Raw genomic sequence first — 17,112 nt, 5'->3', positions numbered from 1 at the left:
CTTCTGAAGACATAGTTATGTATATTATATTGTATTTCTGTCAATAGACAGTACTTTTAACATACACTGGGATTCAAACTATATAAATCTAGTTAAAGCTACAGTTTGTAAAAACGGCGCTAGAGGGCGCATGATCAAACAACAACAATGGCGTAGCTGGATGAATAAAGTAAGGAAGGAGCGTGGAATGATGGGATCTGTTGTTTTCATGTCCACCGCTGATGGCCATCAATCAGACGGGAACGAGAAATCATGTTAGCGGATGAGGTAAAGTTTTTTTAAATGGTGCGAATCATTGTGGTCCATAAAAAAGTGTCTGCTCGATACAAGTTAGTGGCTTGCTAGACGCTAGACACAACCGCATTCGTCCAAGACACTGTTGTCATGCGATTTCTATGTCAGTCAAAGGGTAGGCGGTAACAAAGGGTAACGCGGACATGACAGGCAACTGCGCAGCCCCAGGTCACAGTTTAGAATGCCGATTCTCTCATGATTTACAAGTAATTGAAAACATTCGAGATATTGTAAGTACTCAGCTGAACAAGATATATAAAAGTAGCCTGTGGTTTTTGGAGATTTTACTGCAAAATTGTTACAAACTGCACCTTTAAGGCATGGTTTCTACGTCTGTTAACAGGATAACACACACACTCACTCACCCCTTCCTTATATATCTAATTTTGGTAACCATGGTCTATTATGTTCTCCCACACATTTGTCAGCAATAATCTTTCGATGAGCGGGATAATGTCTGTGGTGGATCTTGAAGATATAGTCTCTCTCTTTCTGCGATCAGTCTAGGAAATGTAATCTCTCAGCTAAAACTAGGCCATGGCGTGATTTCACATTTGTTACACCGCCAATAGCATATCTCTGTCACAAAGAGCATCCATTTATTATGCTGTCCCTCAGGCTCTCGCTGCTGTTCTAACAGATCACCTTTATAGCTCATCAGCTCCACTTGAAAGGGCGTATTTCATTCTGGATATATAGTTTTCCGGGCCAAATTGGAGTCAAATCATTTATCAATATTGTTTTGTGTGCTTTGAATAATGTGCAATTAATCGAATGATGTGCAATTAATCGAAACGTAATCGAAATCGTCCATTTTGGCCTTTGACTATAACAAAAACAAAAGAATCTAGCTGAACCGATTATTGTGCAGCATATACTGTAAAACACAAAAGAAGATATTTTGGGAAATGTCTAAGTGGTTTTGTGTGAATACAAAAGAAGTCAAGGGGGATCAGTGTTGTTCGGTTACCAATATTCATCGAAATATCTTTTGTTCTGCAGAAGAAAGAAAGTCATACAGATTTGGAATGACATGAGATTGAGTAAATAATGACATAATTGTCATTTTGTGGTGAACTATCCCTTAAGGTGGAGCTATCATGCTATGTCACGCATTCTTACTTTACACTGTTGAACGTGCAGACTTCTCATGCTTAACATGGTCAATTTGTTAAAAAACGAGTTGGACGTACGACGTAGTGTTTCTGTACTTGATACAATCCCCCAGCACTCCAAATTGTTTCGGAAAGTTTTTTCTAATTCTGGATCCTATTACTGTCCATTGCCCCGGATAAGCACGGCAAGGCAAAGGCGTAAGAGCCCGCGCACGAGCCAATCCGATGAGCGAGACCCGCTTACCGTCAAGGTTATCTGTGCAGCTTCAAGATGGGCTGCGTTGCAGCACGTTACTCTTGCGATAGTGAAGTTTAGGTGAGTCTGTTTGTTTACGCCATCTCACGTGATGGATGTTATATAAACCGTGGATAAAACGCTGGATTTGGATATCATTTGAAACTGATAGAGGGCACAGTCCCATAGCTAAAAGATTCCGGGACATGAACTGCACGTGGTAAGTCAAACTAAGTCATACGTCTGTGTTTTGTTGGCAATCGGCGTGTATGTGTATAATGTATAAAACACGAAAGGATTAATGTGATGATGTGTTGCTTCCTCGTGGTGTGGTTCCATCCAACTAGTCCCACCTCTAGAAGCTTGTGTTTTTCCGGAAATAATCATATAGCAGCATCTCTCTTTTATAAATTTCATCAAACTAAATACTCTTCGAAGATACAACGTATGCACTCAAGATTAATATGAGAATGGCAGAAATTTCCTGTGATACGCAATTTTTAAGAATTAGAAAAACATTACCTCAACAATTATTATTAATGGCTCTCTAAAGCGGTTTCTTGCAGCTTACCTTGCATTGGTATGAGCCAGAGAGAAACACCTGCTGGTCCGAGCCAGTTATTTTCCACAATGACAGTAAATAAACAGTCCACCTGCTATCAGTTAGTTCAGTGGTTGGAGGCTCTGTAAAATGAGGAGTAGAATGGGCGGCACCATCTCGCTTCAGGGAAGGACATTCATCTCACATCTGTTTCCGTTTCACACCATGTCTGCCTCAGCTCGTGTGCGTGTACAGTATGTGTTTGTTTGAGAACAAACGAATGTGTGTGGGATCACCTGAATCTATGGTCACAGAGAGATGCAGGTGACAAGGGAGCTCACAGTGGGAGAGGTTTACGATGGAGAAGGTTAGATTTTTTGATACAAACCCGGATGTGAGGTGCTCAGTGCTTGTTCAGTTGTGTGTGTGTGTTGGCGAGAAAGCAGAAGTGTTTGGTGAGAAATATTTTTTAGTCCTAACAACGTTTAACTGTATATTTGTGTGGTGCTTTATGGGATTTTACATGCGTATGCATGAAGGTGCATGAACTATTCAGTGGTTAATTCTGCATGTGTAAGGGTGTTTTTTGAAAATACTTTTATTGAATGTAAAAGAATCCTTATTGCTCTTACTTAAAAAGCTTTTAATACATTTAAATACTTTTACATATACTGTAGTATGGGTTCATTATATACAAAATCATTTTAAAATGAACCCTTATAGAGATAGTTAATTAAAAAAAAATTGTGAACATTGGTAACCGAACAACGGTGGTATCCTATATTATATGGACATAAAACCAAAGTCAAGGGGTCGTGCCATGGTTAGGTTATCAACTTTCTTCACATAATCTTTTTCATCTGTGGAAGAAAGTGAGTCATACATGTTTGAGATGACAAAAGGGTGAGTAAGTGATGCATTTTATATTTTTTTTGGTGAACTATCCCTTTAGGAACCCAGACACATTTTCCCGTTAAGAAGATGATTGAACATTTCTGAAAAGATTTTTTAAATACAACACCTACTGTTTAAGGTGTACAGTCTGATGTGATGTCACTACAATATTTTCGTTTTTTATCAATCTGCTCAAGAAATGTCGTCAAAACAGGAGATCTTATTAAAATGTAACATTTGTTAAATGGGTTGAAACCTACCCTTAGGAGCATAAACTAATTTTAACATGTGACAATCATAGAGACTACAATTTTGCACCATGTTGCAATGGCAACACAAACCTCACATTTTGTCACATGACTGAACCAAGATGTTCAGTACTTTTTACTTTATAATATCTACCAAGTCAAGGATAAATCTTTAAAAGGACCTTTCCAGATCATCGCCAGTGTTTGTGACAATGTGGCTTCTTAAGGGTTTACCTATTATCAAGTGAGAGATTTCATTATGTTAATGATTAATCATAATTACAAAACCTCAAAGATAGCCAGCATTGTTGGTCCCTGGAATATGTTGAGTTTTGGATGCTGGTCTCAAGCATGTGATGGTGAAGTCAGCACCATCAAAACTCCTTGGTCAACCAGCCTCAACAAAACAAAGCCATGCTTGTCAAAGTTTTGCATCGCCGTGCTGTTTCAGCAGCTCACAAAACCAGCCTCATCCAGTCTGAACCAGCGTGAATTTCAAAGCTGTTCTTTTCAGCAGCAAAGTGGTAAATTTTTAATTTTGTACTGTAGGCACATTATCCAGTCCAGAATGAACCGGATGATTTAAGACCTCTCTAGAGGAGAAATGCATTCTCACTTTTCCTTGCCCTTGGCTCTGAATCATGATTGCTAACGTCGTCTTTGTTTTTACCTGCAGGAACGTGGGCCTTTCGCTGCCTCGCTGGCTTACATAAGCTGAAGGATCCTAGTACACAGATAACCCGAACAGTCCCTGAGAAAAAAGGCCTGACATTCCACTGGAGAGAAAGTGAATGAAGAAAACCAAAGAAGGGAGGTGTTATCAACAGATGAATCAGTCACAAACAAACAGAGAAGCACACAGGACACCATGAGGGAAGAGAGTGAAGGAATTTTACGGGTTCGACTTTCTCTCCCTGTACACTGACAAGTCCATTAAAAATCCACGTGTATGCTGATATGAACCCCAAGTCCTTGGAATCTTAAAGGCAACTTAAAGGCCCTTAAGCAAGGGCTTGAATGGGTCTTTAAGTCATGTCATGGTAGCATTGCACTTCAAGATATCAGCCACTTAAAATATCCCAAACAATAGACTCGGACATTGCAAGTAGTCTAAATCAAATCTCATTTTCTAACTACTCGTGCAACAGAAGCTTTCTCTTTGTCAACATAACCTTACATAATTATTTTTAACCATCCACATTCCCTCTTCCCGTGATAACCGCGACGCAGTCAACAATGGGTTGCCGACAAAGTTCGGAGGAGAAGGAAGCCGCCAGGCGCTCGCGGCGCATTGATCGGCACCTTCGTTCAGAAAGCCAACGGCAACGACGCGAGATCAAGCTCCTGCTTCTCGGCACCAGCAACTCCGGCAAGAGCACTATCGTGAAGCAGATGAAGATCATTCACAGTGGAGGCTTCAACCTGGAGGCCTGTAAAGAGTACAAGCCCCTCATCCTCTACAACGCCATTGACTCGCTCACCCGCATCATCCGAGCACTTACTACCTTGAAGATCGACTTCCACAACCCCGACCGGGCGTACGATGCCGTGCAGCTTTTCGCCCTCACTGGACCTGCCGAGAGCAAGGGCGAGATCACGCTGGAGCTCCAGGGGGTGATGAAGCGTCTGTGGTCCGACCCAGGGGTACAGGAGTGCTTCTGTCGCTCCAACGAGTATCACCTAGAGGACAACACGGCGTATTATCTAAACGACCTGGACCGCATTTCCGCAGCAGAGTTCATCCCAACCGTTGAGGACATTCTGCGGTCACGTGACATGACCACCGGCATTGTCGAGAACAAATTCACCTTTAAAGAGCTCACCTTTAAAATGGTGGACGTGGGTGGTCAGCGTTCAGAGAGGAAGAAATGGATCCACTGTTTTGAAGGTGTGACTGCCATTATATTCTGTGTGGAGCTCAGTGGCTATGACCTCAAGCTTTATGAAGACAACCAGACGGTAAGGAAAGCTCGATTATGTGTTCTGGCAATTGGGCAACTAGATAATGCAAGCAGGGACACAAACTCTGTTTTATCTGACTTGGTTTATATATCTCTAGAATTAATTCATCCTGTCAGTCGACAGTGGCAAACAATCTGCTTTTATCATTTAGGTTTCACATTTCCTGTAGCACGCAAGCTTTCAGTTACATTTAAGCTAGATTCAGAGCCTCAACAGTGCTCTGCTGAAATTACAGGCCTGTGTCGTGTTTGAATGCTGATACCCAAAATGGAATGGCACTATGCTGGTAGTGCTTGACCAGTCCCAAACCAGCATAACTCAAACTGAACCAGTATTGGAATACCAGAAATGGACTCTTGAGTTAACTTTTCAAAATGATCGTCTAACCGCATTCGTTTTCTCTCCAAGCGGTGAGGTTAATTGCTTGCTAACGAGTTCAAAGACAGCATACCTGTGTGTGCTAAGCCCAACCTCCCAACAAGAACTTGGAAGTAGCGCATTAGCTTGGAATATCAATTAGCGTTGGGGAGTTAAAAATAAAAAGTGTTCCGCGAGTCTTGTGGGCGGGGGGAGAATGTACGAGAGTGATAATTGAGTTCACAGTGCAAGGTGTCAGGGTGTACCCGCGAGAATGATCCGATTTAGCACTGGGGAAAATCACTGATGTGATGGGGGTCAGAGAAGTTGTGTGCGTCTTCAGCTAGAGAATTCAAAAGAAAGGAGGAAGTCAAAAAGGAAGAGCAGAAACCAAGGGAAGGAGCTGAAGTATTGCTCCTTGCCTTCAAAGAGGAAGTTGTGTGTTGGCGTAGCGTGTGTGAGGAGTCCCAGCGTCAATAGATGTTGCATCCACTTTACTATACTACTACATTATTTACTTTTAATGGAATGGTTCACCCAAAAATAATAATCTGTCGTTATTTTCTCACCATCTAGTTGATACAAACCTTTATGCATTGAACACAAAATATGTTTTTAAGAATGTGGAAAACCAAACTATTCTGGGGCACCATTAACTACCAAAGCAGTTGTTTTTCCTAGTATGTAGAGAGTAGTGCCCCAGAACTGTTTGGTTACATAAAATATCTGAATTTAGATGCAATTATATTCAGCAAAACAACAAAAACGTGGAGTTCTTTTGCATCGACACAAAACCAATGCAAGTGAATGGGTACCACCGATGTTTGGTTACCAACATTTTCCAAAATATCTTCTTTTGTGATCTGCAGAAGATAGAAAGTCTTACATGTTTGAAATGACAAGAGGGTGGGTAAATGATGACATGTATTTCATTTTTGGATGAACAATCTCTTTAAGAGATCTTTCAATATCATTGATAAAACAAATGTGTGTCAGACACAATAAGCAAATCCGACTCTTTAAAATAATTGGTCGAAATTCTACCTGTACCTTACCAGATCTTGCTGTCTTTAGTCCTCCTTAGCCTTCCACAAAACCTATGGGCTACACAAACATACGGTAATAACTAGATGAGAGTGTGTTTTTTTACTCAGAGATCAGGGTCTTTGGCGGGCCGCTGAATCTGATTACTCAAAAAAAAATCTAAGAACATGCCCAAAAGCACCAGCGCTTGCTGCCAATCTGCTTTGCCAGTTTTGACCAGAATGACTAAATTGACACGTCTCATTGTGCATTCACTCACTGGCACACATCGTACGAGGCAGCAGGGATCAGTACGGGCTCTGAATGATTGAGTCAGAGAGGCAGCAAAGGGTTTAAGCAATGCAGTGTGGTTCTGAGATAGTCTGACTGGATTGGGCTGTCAGCCAGAGAGACATGAGCATTATAAGACATTTATGACCAATTTTTCACTGAAATATTGGTTAGTTATGCTGATACGATGATGGTTCTTGCCCACCTTTGACTACCATAGTAGGAAAAATCAGTAGTCAAAAATTGTCCCAGAACTGTTTGCTTTTCTAGATTCAATAAGTGACCTAAGATGTTTAGTTTTGTTTTATGAAAAATATGAGTAAGTTTATGTTTAAAACAAGCAAAAAAATAAACTGATAAGGGTGTAAGAAAAAATATTTTTCCAATGTAATGTGTCTGCAGTTTGGGCACGATTAATAAAAAAGTCCAGATGTCAATTTATACATAAGTTTGATCTAATTAAATAATATTCAATCATTTTAATAATAAAAATGCAGTTGGACGCAGAAGTGTCTGTTGATTTTGATTGCAAAAAAATTGCTTATGTTTTTATAGTTGAATTGAGTTTTTAATGTTGTGTCTAAAACGGATCCACTCCATGCAGCTGCACCTCCTGCAGACTTTAAGCAGAATGTTTAGTTCCCTTATGAAAATGAACCATGGTTTTATTACAGTACAAACATATTTGTCCGTAAATACTTTTCGTTAGAGGTGTTCTAAACCATATTGCTCTCGCATCAACAAATCCTAAAATGTGTTATCATATAACAAAAAATGGGGCTTTTATGCTCCGTTTTGCTTAGTTTATTTAAAAAATGGTGCGTGACATCCCTGCCGGTGCATGTTTACATGATGTTTCAATATTAGGTTTTCCTGCAGACTTAGAACCGTCCTCAGATAATGAATTAACTGTGTCCAGCTGTCTTGAGCTTTGCAAAAAGCAGTTACATTCAGGCTTACGTGGAGTGATATTTAATAGCTTGTGGTTGACAAGGAAGCGTTTTTGTTACAGCGTAAAATCCCACCTGATGATTTGCACCATCCTGTATGCCTGACATCTTGAGTCTGCTAAAGCCAACCAAGCTGAGAAAACATGAAATATGGACCAAATTTGACCACCAGATTTGGCAAGAATACCTTAAAGCAATTGAATACCTAATGAAAGCAATTTAACAGTTTCATCAGCTAAAATGAAACAGATGTATATTCAAAAGGTTTTCTCCCGCGTAATCCCGTCGCTCTCATTAAATCAAACCGGTTCCTCGCACACCTGGCACAAAAGCTTGTCAGTATTACGTCGCAGCAGATGTAACTTTTAAGATGCAATTCACGACAAATTAATCCTACTGGGGACTTCAAGCAACAGTTGTCTTTTTTTTGTGGCACGGCGTGTTCTTTTCTTTTCCCTCTTGATCATCTCTTTCCACGTTCCTTGTTTTTTTTCACCCAACCCTCCCTTTAAAAAAAGGGGTTTCTATGGCAACTGTTGCCGAGCAACAGAGCAGTCAAACGCTCCTAATCCTGGGCTGTTGACAGTGAGCTGCGACCAGAGAGGGGGGTTAACATGACGGATGCGATGGGAGAGAGAGGGTGGAAGTGTGCTCGTGCGAGCGGTGGAGAACGTGTGCTTGTACAGAGCGAGATAGCGTGAAGCTGCATTGCACAATAGTCTGTCGAAGCAATGCAGCTCTGGTGCCAGTTGGCAGGGACGAGTTGAGGAGAGTCTCGAGATTTGGGTCACTGGTGAGATGCTTGGGCAACTTGGAAGGATGTGTTTGACTTTGAGAGAGTTCTGCAATCTCACATTAGAGATGAGGAAGGTACAGTGTGTGGACATTAGCAATTGAGCAACATCTGCATGATTTATTGTTAGCCCACATCCAAAGCTTATATTCTATATGCGCTACTTAGAACTTTAGGATTGTTTACTAAGTATTGCTGTATACCTGTTACAGGTATTATTGGACCTAAATGAAAAACTTCAGACTTTTTAATATACTTTAAAACTGTTGTGTGAAAAATAATACAAACTGTCCTTAACTGAACATATCTCTAGTTGTCTATATTACTAGTTTTCCGGTGTCTAGTTAAGGACAACACATTTTGAGTTACTTTTAAAGGTACAGTGTATAATTTCTCGGAGGATCTATTGATAGAAATGCAATAACTATGTCTTCAGAGGACCTTACATGATGAAGAGTTATGTTTTTATTTCCTTAGAATGAACTATTTCTATCTACATACACAGTGGGTCCCCTTCCATGGAATTCACCATGTTGTTTCTACAGTAGCCTTAAACGGACAAAATGCCCTACAGAGTGCGTTTCGTAAATACGTTTTCTCTTTCGGCAAAGCAAAACACGATGACATCTTTGTTCTGTTTCAGCTAAGGTGTCTCAAAAGGGAGGATAAGAGGAACCTCACCACTAGACACCGCAAAATTTTATACACTGGACCTTTAACTCAATGTTGTGTTTTAGGTATTATTTTATGGAAAATATATTAGCAATATTCCAGCAACTTTTATCGCGTTCATGTTTGTTATTTACCGCATTTCAGAAACAACAATTTCTGTAAAATCAAACCGTAAAATTTTGTATATTACAAGTTTTTCAGTGTATTACTGAAAATCAACACAAAATGACTCATAATGTGAAAAAGAAAAATTTACACAAAAAACGTATTGTTTAACACATCCTCTTGGAGAGTGTAATGATGTATAGTTTGAACAATTTAACTGCATCACATGCACAAAATGTGTGACCTTTTGAGCACGCAGGTACCTTATCAGATATTTATTTGCCATTTGAGATGCAGTGAGTTATAAATATTATTCTCAAAAAGCACAAAAATAGTTTGTAGCAACCACCAAGCAGGACACAGTATAGGAAAGGCCTAGCAACCCCCCAGAACACCCTAGCAACCACACCCACACCTTAGCAACAGTATAGCAAGGATCTGGCAACCACCTGCATCACCTAAGCACTGTTGTACTTGATCTATTTTAGCTTAAATATTAAAATACTATTAGTGTTGATATTTTCATAGTTGCAGGAATTGGTAATGAGTGATGTTAAGAAAGCTCAGGTTTTCCAATTACTGAAAACATAGATGTCAATTAAAAATAAACTATAGCAACCAAGGATGTTTAGCCTCCCTGAAGTGAATGATGGTTTAAATTAACCACTTTATCCACATGTTCAGTAGAAATATCCTTCTTAATGAAACCTATATGTGCTTTAAAACATCGTTTCAATTAAATGATATAACTGGGATTCATCATGCATAATGTTTGCAGGAGAAATACAATTTTGTGAAGTTAAAATCATTCTATTGTCTACTCTAAACAATGTGTTTGTCAGCTCTTTGAGTTTGGAGACTAATGGTCCCGGAGGAAACGTTTAATTGTTCTTTCAAAGCTCAGGAGATTTGAGTTGTCAGTTGTGTTTTATTTAAGGATCAACCTAGTCTCAGATGTTTCTCCAACAATTGCTTGGGAGACTTAGAAACAGAAACAAATGAGATAATAGTTAAAAGAGAGCTCTAAAGTGAATATAGAATAATCTGGATATGGGTACATTTGATGAGAAATGTTTGAGTTCATATTGAAATAGTTAATAATGTTGACTTTTGATTGCAGACCTGGCAAATCTGAGCTCAGTTTTTGTGACATTGCAGGGATCTCTTTTGAAACTCTAATAGAGACATCTGTGAGATTTCTGTCATTTTAAAAAGAAAAGTAAAGAAGATTGACTGTGAAACATACAGCATAGTGATCACAAGCAGGGCGGTGTGTAAATGTATTTTATTACTCATTCCTTTTGGGCGACTAAATGGAGACTAGACACAAGGCATTTTCACTGAGCTTCAATGAGATCCGACAAGTCTTATTTACAGGAAACAAAGCACTAACACACTGCCGAACCTTCTTATTAATATTTAAAACTAATGAAGGTCTGCGTCTGGCACACACAGAGAGAGGGCAGGCGCCACGCTGCGTCACGCGTATCCGCAGGGGTACAACCTCCTGCCGTTTCCTTCCCCGTTTTCTTCTCGCTTTCTCTCTCGCTTCTCCTATCGCTGAGACACTTGATTCCGGAGATTTCGATAGAAACACCCTGAGCTTCAACACAACACGTCTGCCCCGTCCCCTGGGCTGCCCGATTGCTTAATGGATGCGCCGAGCTCTGCAGAGATGTTTGGCTAATGGTGTGACCTGATTTTGAAAAGCACAAGTCAAGGCGAAAAACATTTATGGACGACTTCTCACTGCCGGACGGTGGGAAGCACCTCTTAAATTTGAGTGCACACTTAGGCCTTAGTGCAAATCACAGCCTCTCCAAATCTGACTGCCGGCCAGACGTCAGGGAAACATTTTCATTCGTGTTTAGAGGAGCATTTTCCCCCAAGAACGGCTCATAAAGGACATCATGCTTAGAGGTAGAATACTCGCCCAAGATGACCATCACATCACTTCCTGTACAGTGGAAACCACCCATGCGACACCACATATTTCACAATGGTGATTCTGATTTTGTCATCATTATTAACTCTCAAACTGCCCACAACCTGAAATCTGTGAAATTAGTTTAGGATCCAAGACCAATACAAATGTTGTAATATGTAATATTTGAGAGTAATGGCTGCATAGAGAGTCTAAGAGACTTCTGCACCTTATAGGGGAAATGAATGTGACATGGTTGGTATTTCCAACTATCTTTTTCATCATTTTCTAGTTTGACTGATTTTACTCATTCGCTCCCAGTCTCTTGTTGAAGATCTTGTGATTTGCTTTAAGGAGGATGATGTTTTGTGTAACCTTTCAAACAGCAGCCCAGTCTTCGTATCAGATTCCTCGCTCGGTCACAAGCTGCTCGTCCCAACCACGTGCCCACAACCGCTGCGGCTCACGCTGACAGAGGGCGACTGGAAGTGTGTCTCCACCCGCACACAAACACACTCGCACGAAAACCTTTAAAAAAAACCTTGTCGATTGGACAGTCATAGAATGAGATTTTTACTATGATTATTTTGTTCAAAACATTAACAGTAACAATATTAAAGGGACAGTTCACCCAATGATGGAAATTTAGTCATCATTTACTTACCCACAGATGGTTTCAAACATGTATACATTTAAGTGTTCTGCTTAACACAGAGGAAGATATTTGGAAGAATGTCAGTAATCAAACAGATCTCATGCCCTATTGACTCCCATAGTATTTATTTTCCCCGTGGCAGTTAATGGGGGAAGAGATGTGTTCGGTTGCTGACATTCTTCCAAATGTCTTCCATTGTGTTCAGCAGAACAAAGAAATGTACAGGTTTGCACAACCTCAGGGTGAGCAAATAATGACAGAATTTTTATTATTGAGTGAACTGACACTTTAGGAGGATAGTTGAAATAATAAATAAATCTATGCTATGAGTCAAATTCATCTTTATTTTGTGCTTTTTTCTTTTTCATCCAATGAATCCAACCCAGTAGTATAGTGTGGCAGACAGAGAGTTTCATCCCTTGGGGCTCTCAAGGCAAAATTATTTATTGCCAATTATTTAAAATAATTTATTGCTGCTTTGCTTCTAAAACCTTGTATCTGCATGCTCTGTGATTTTTTTTGTTGTAAATCCTTATTATTAGTCACTCTATATGTTTGTCACTTGGTTTTGCAAATATGTAACCAATACAAAGTATTCAAAAGTTCTTGTCACTTTTGAGAACACAGTATTTCATCATTTCAAAATTACCGTGTTTTTCCCATTTCCTGAAAAACAGCGATCTGACAAGAATGACTTTTGCTAGTAGACAGACGTTAAAGGTCAACTCACCGTCATATTACACACATAGCGAGCTTATAAACTTATAAGTAGAATTAAACTATGTTTGGTGCTAAACACTTTTGACTTTGAAATATTTGAAGATCGCAGAGTGTTTCAGGGATCACTGTAAAATGCGTAACTTGGGAGATCGTATCTAAAAAGGCAGAGCATAAGAGACTGCTGATGTCGCCTATCAAATGGTTTTGCTCATTTCACAGCTGTTATTTACATCCTGTCCTCTGCCTTTGTTTCACGGGCATTACCTTGGCAAACACAGCAAGGTAATTGAACATGGGCAGGTGATTAACTGAATTAGATAACTGAATTAACTCAGCAGGGCCAGAGGAATGAAGGTTAATAACCCCAACTGGTCATCTACTGCTTGTTGGATTTGTTTGGTTCTTTTTTAACTTTTCATTTTATTTTTGGATTATCTTAGAACAGTACATTACTTTCATTTGTTATGTATACAATTCATCATTCACTATTGGCAGAACAAGATGCTTTATTAATTTATATTGAAGCATTTTAGCTGCAACCATTTTCAGTCTCTTAAAGGGATAGTACACCAAATAAAATGAAATTCTGTCATCATTTACTTATCCTCATGTCATTTAAAACCTGTTTAGGACTCTTTCTTCTTTGAGGACAAAAAAGATTTTAAGAAACGTCACTGTGTGTTAGTGTCCATACAATTGAAGTCAATGGGGACCAATGTTGTTTGGTTACCAACATTCTTCACAATATCTTCTGTTGTGTTGTACAGAAAAACAAAAGTACGAGTACGAGTGTATTAAAGCACAGTTTTGTTTCACACAAAACATCTGTCCAATATTGCCACAACAATGAAGGTCACTGCTATAGCGGTTTGTTGTCCTTACAAGGTAATCTCCATTGACATTCAGCTCATCTTCAAGAGCGCTTTAACTGAATGTGTTTCACTGCTTGCACAACTCAAGGTTAAAAGTGACAGTTCCAGAGGTTTCCCAGATCTTCTGTTAGACAATTAACTAAGCACTCCTCTCCCTTTTATATTCTAGAGTCGTATGGCGGAGAGCTTGCGTTTGTTCGACTCCATCTGCAACAACAACTGGTTCACCAACACCTCGCTCATCCTCTTCCTCAACAAGAAGGACCTGTTGGCCGAGAAGATCAAGCGCATCCCGTTGACGGTCTGCTTCGCCGACTACAAGGGTCAAAACACCTACGAGGAAGCGGCCGTCTACGTGCAGCGGCAGTTCGAGGACCTGAACCGCAACAAGGAGACCAAGGAGATCTACTCGCACTTCACTTGCGCCACCGACACCAGCAACATCCAGTTCGTTTTCGATGCCGTGACGGACGTAATCATTCAAAACAATCTCAAGTACATCGGGTTGTGCTAGGACGAGAGGGCGGGGGCGAGGGGCAGCAGGCGCGGGATACACCCTCAAGGTCGGTCTGACGATCCGTCCGGGGTCACTCATGAACGCTTATCAAAACAGGAAACTCGGACGAGGCCCGGAGGAAAGGGCTACGTACTGCCGTCCTGAAAGATTTATCATTGTCAATAACTTAAAGGTCAAGGAAGATTTTACAAGATTGGTATAAATGTGTTTGCACTGAACATGCGTATGTAGACACACACACACACATTATGTTTGTTCACACACATCAGACTTCACAACGGGATCAGCTGTCAAGCAACCGTTTGACATGGAAACACTGGATACAGATCTCCCTGCTCCTCTCATCCCTGGGAAATGACGGGAAACTTTGTACCATCGATTTAAAGAAACAGCGCACCCAAAAATAAAAATGACTCTGCCATTGTTTAGTCGCCCTCTTTCTGTTCCTACTTGTTTGATTTCATTTCTTCTGCTAAACATAAAATGAGATGTCAGACAGGATTTTCACTCAGGGTTTTGCCTTACAATGGGAGTGAATGGTGACCAGGGACTGGCACAAAAAATGACTTGTGTGCTATATTCCTTATTTCAGTCTTTAAAAACTGTATGTGATCATCATCTTTAAATATATACCAACATGAAAAATGAGCAGATTGACGAAAAAAGTATGAGATACTTTTATACATTTCTTTCCATTTTTGGTGGTCCACAGCCCCTGGTCACCATTCACTGTCTTTGTACGTGAAGCAGCAGTGTGACATTTCTGTAAAGCTTTTTCCTTTGCGTTCCGCAGAAGAAAAGAAATCATGCACGTCTGGAAACCAAAAAGCAAAGTTAATGATAAACTTTTTTATGGGTGTTGAAGGAGGGAATAAGAACTACTCCTTTCAATTTTATCTTTGTTTATAGGGTCTTTGATTTGCCTGATTGAAGTTATGCTGCTTTTGGAGACAATATAAAGAGTTTATATAAAATATGCGTATGTGAGAGGGTTAAAAGTATACTTATTAAAAACTGATGTCATTTCATTCTGCTCCAATAGTGAAAACTGCCACTTTCTGAATCTGGAGTAAATGGCTTTTTAAACACATTAACACTGTATTTTATTTTTGGCTGTCTGACCCACAGGAAGCAATCTATTTTCTTGTTTCTTTTTTGTTTTGTTCGTCTAAATGAGGATGTAATCCAGAATTTTTTGAACAAGCATCACTTCTGTCTTGGAGTGTTACACTGAAGTGAGTGTTTCAAAATGATCATTCCAGATTTAAAGAAAAACAAACTGTGCCAATATAAGTGTAAATAAACAAAAAAGGCCCGTTCATCATGTTAATTTTTCGTTTTTTTTACGGGCAAAAAAGCATATCTATATATCGAAACAAAATGTGCATGATTTTGTTACTTTGGGATTTTGATAAATTATAGTTTAATTTACTTTCTTACAATTTTGGTTTAATTAACACGCTCCAAAAATATATAAGAAGTCAAACACTGTGCACGACTGTACAGTTTGCAGAACAAGTCATATACATCCATCGCAACCTGACATAACATATTCAACATGGGTTTACTCTTCAAATTTTGTCTGCTAATAAAGAGCAGAAACATTGTATTCTGGTGTCATTTTGAGTGGACATGGTCCAAGGTATGTGTAAATACAATGTAAGGTACATTTTGTGAAACAATGAAAAAAATGAATCACCTTTGCAGGGCTGATTGACAGATTTACTGTAAGAGCTCCGCTCTTCTCCAATCCTTCTTCTGTTCAGCTATGATGTACATGAAACCCAAGGAAGGGCTGCAGGATTGATTTTACAGGATGTCCACCAAAAAAGAAACAAATTAACTACAAAAGAACAATAATAGTGAATAAAAGGAATTATGCAAATGATTTGTGAGACTAGTGAATTGTTTTCTTGGGTTGGGGAGAATGACAAATGACTAACTTTTGATGATCAATTTTTGTGCAACACAAAGTTTGGTAATATTTTTATGTTTATGAAAATTGCTATTGCCTCAAACTAGACGCATCTACCGAATATTACAGGGTGACAAGCTGATCTACAAAAACTATAGATGGTAATTAATGACATGTATTTGACCCCAAACTAAAATAAATAAAATATTACTTGTTTTACTTAGAACAGATATAACATGAAATGTTATTTAGTCTTCAGTAATGTAAAACCGTGTTGCAACATTTTATAATTATAACCATAAATAATTACGAATATTATGAAATATTCCAGCAGCTGGGGCATTAGAAAAAAGTATAATAACATGTTTTCACAGCTTTTAAAATATACAAAAAATTGCCAAATTAAGCCATCAAATTCTGTGAAATTATACTTTTTAACAGTGTATAGACGGTTTGATCGAATACACTGGTCTGAAGTTAACTTGCGGTCTGTCTTTGGTTATAAAATCATTATTTTAAATATAATATCAATATTTTATTTTCTATTGAGTTCATTAAATTGAATTAAAACCACTCCACAGTTTTTGCTGAGGTCTACCGGAAGTTAAGTTTGGGCCACGTGGATTTACGTTGTTGCCGCTTGAAACCGTCTATTTATAAAAAATGCATTTGAAGATAAAAAGGGAATTCCCAGAAAAAAAGAAAAGCTTTAATTACCAGTCTTGTGGATATTTCATTAAAAGAACACAATGCATTATACAATATAAAAGTCCTAAATTATTTTCTTTTGATTTGGGGAACAAATGTCACCTGACAGTTTGTATGAGTTTCTTTAGTTTTGGTAACAGTTAACTGTTCTGATGGCCTAGAATCTTCCGTTATACAAATATTAACGTCTAGAAGAGATATGACTGTTGAATATACTGTTCGCATAGCAAAAATCAGGCCTTTTATTTAAAATATAATTTGTATCAATAGGTACTGTGTCAAATATTCATAAATATATCATGCATCCCTATTTACAGAATG

General features: G+C 39.0%; 1 protein-coding gene across 3 annotated transcripts in view; it reads left to right on the top strand.

Moving 5' to 3' along the window:
• Positions 1-16,056, top strand: part of gnaz (guanine nucleotide binding protein (G protein), alpha z polypeptide) — a 38,229-nt gene extending 22,173 nt beyond the window's left edge. The window contains exons 1-3 of one of the 3 annotated variants that reach the window (XM_056736354.1): positions 2,413-2,552; positions 4,004-5,286; positions 13,821-16,056. In XM_056736354.1, coding sequence (XP_056592332.1) covers positions 4,564-5,286; positions 13,821-14,165 — 1,068 coding nt within the window. In that variant the 5' untranslated portion in view covers positions 2,413-2,552; positions 4,004-4,563 and the 3' untranslated portion in view covers positions 14,166-16,056. Of the gene's footprint in view, positions 1-2,412; positions 2,641-4,003; positions 5,287-13,820 lie in introns of those variants that run through there. The other 2 variants (XM_056736355.1, XM_056736353.1) reach the window with 2 other exon arrangements.
• Positions 16,057-17,112: the final 1,056 nt, after the last annotated feature.

This window comes from Triplophysa dalaica, chromosome 22, assembly GCF_015846415.1.
Source record: "Triplophysa dalaica isolate WHDGS20190420 chromosome 22, ASM1584641v1, whole genome shotgun sequence".
Classification (NCBI taxonomy): domain Eukaryota; kingdom Metazoa; phylum Chordata; class Actinopteri; order Cypriniformes; family Nemacheilidae; genus Triplophysa; species Triplophysa dalaica.
Note: the sequence above shows the minus strand (reverse complement) of the source record. Positions and strands in the feature narration are given on the sequence as shown.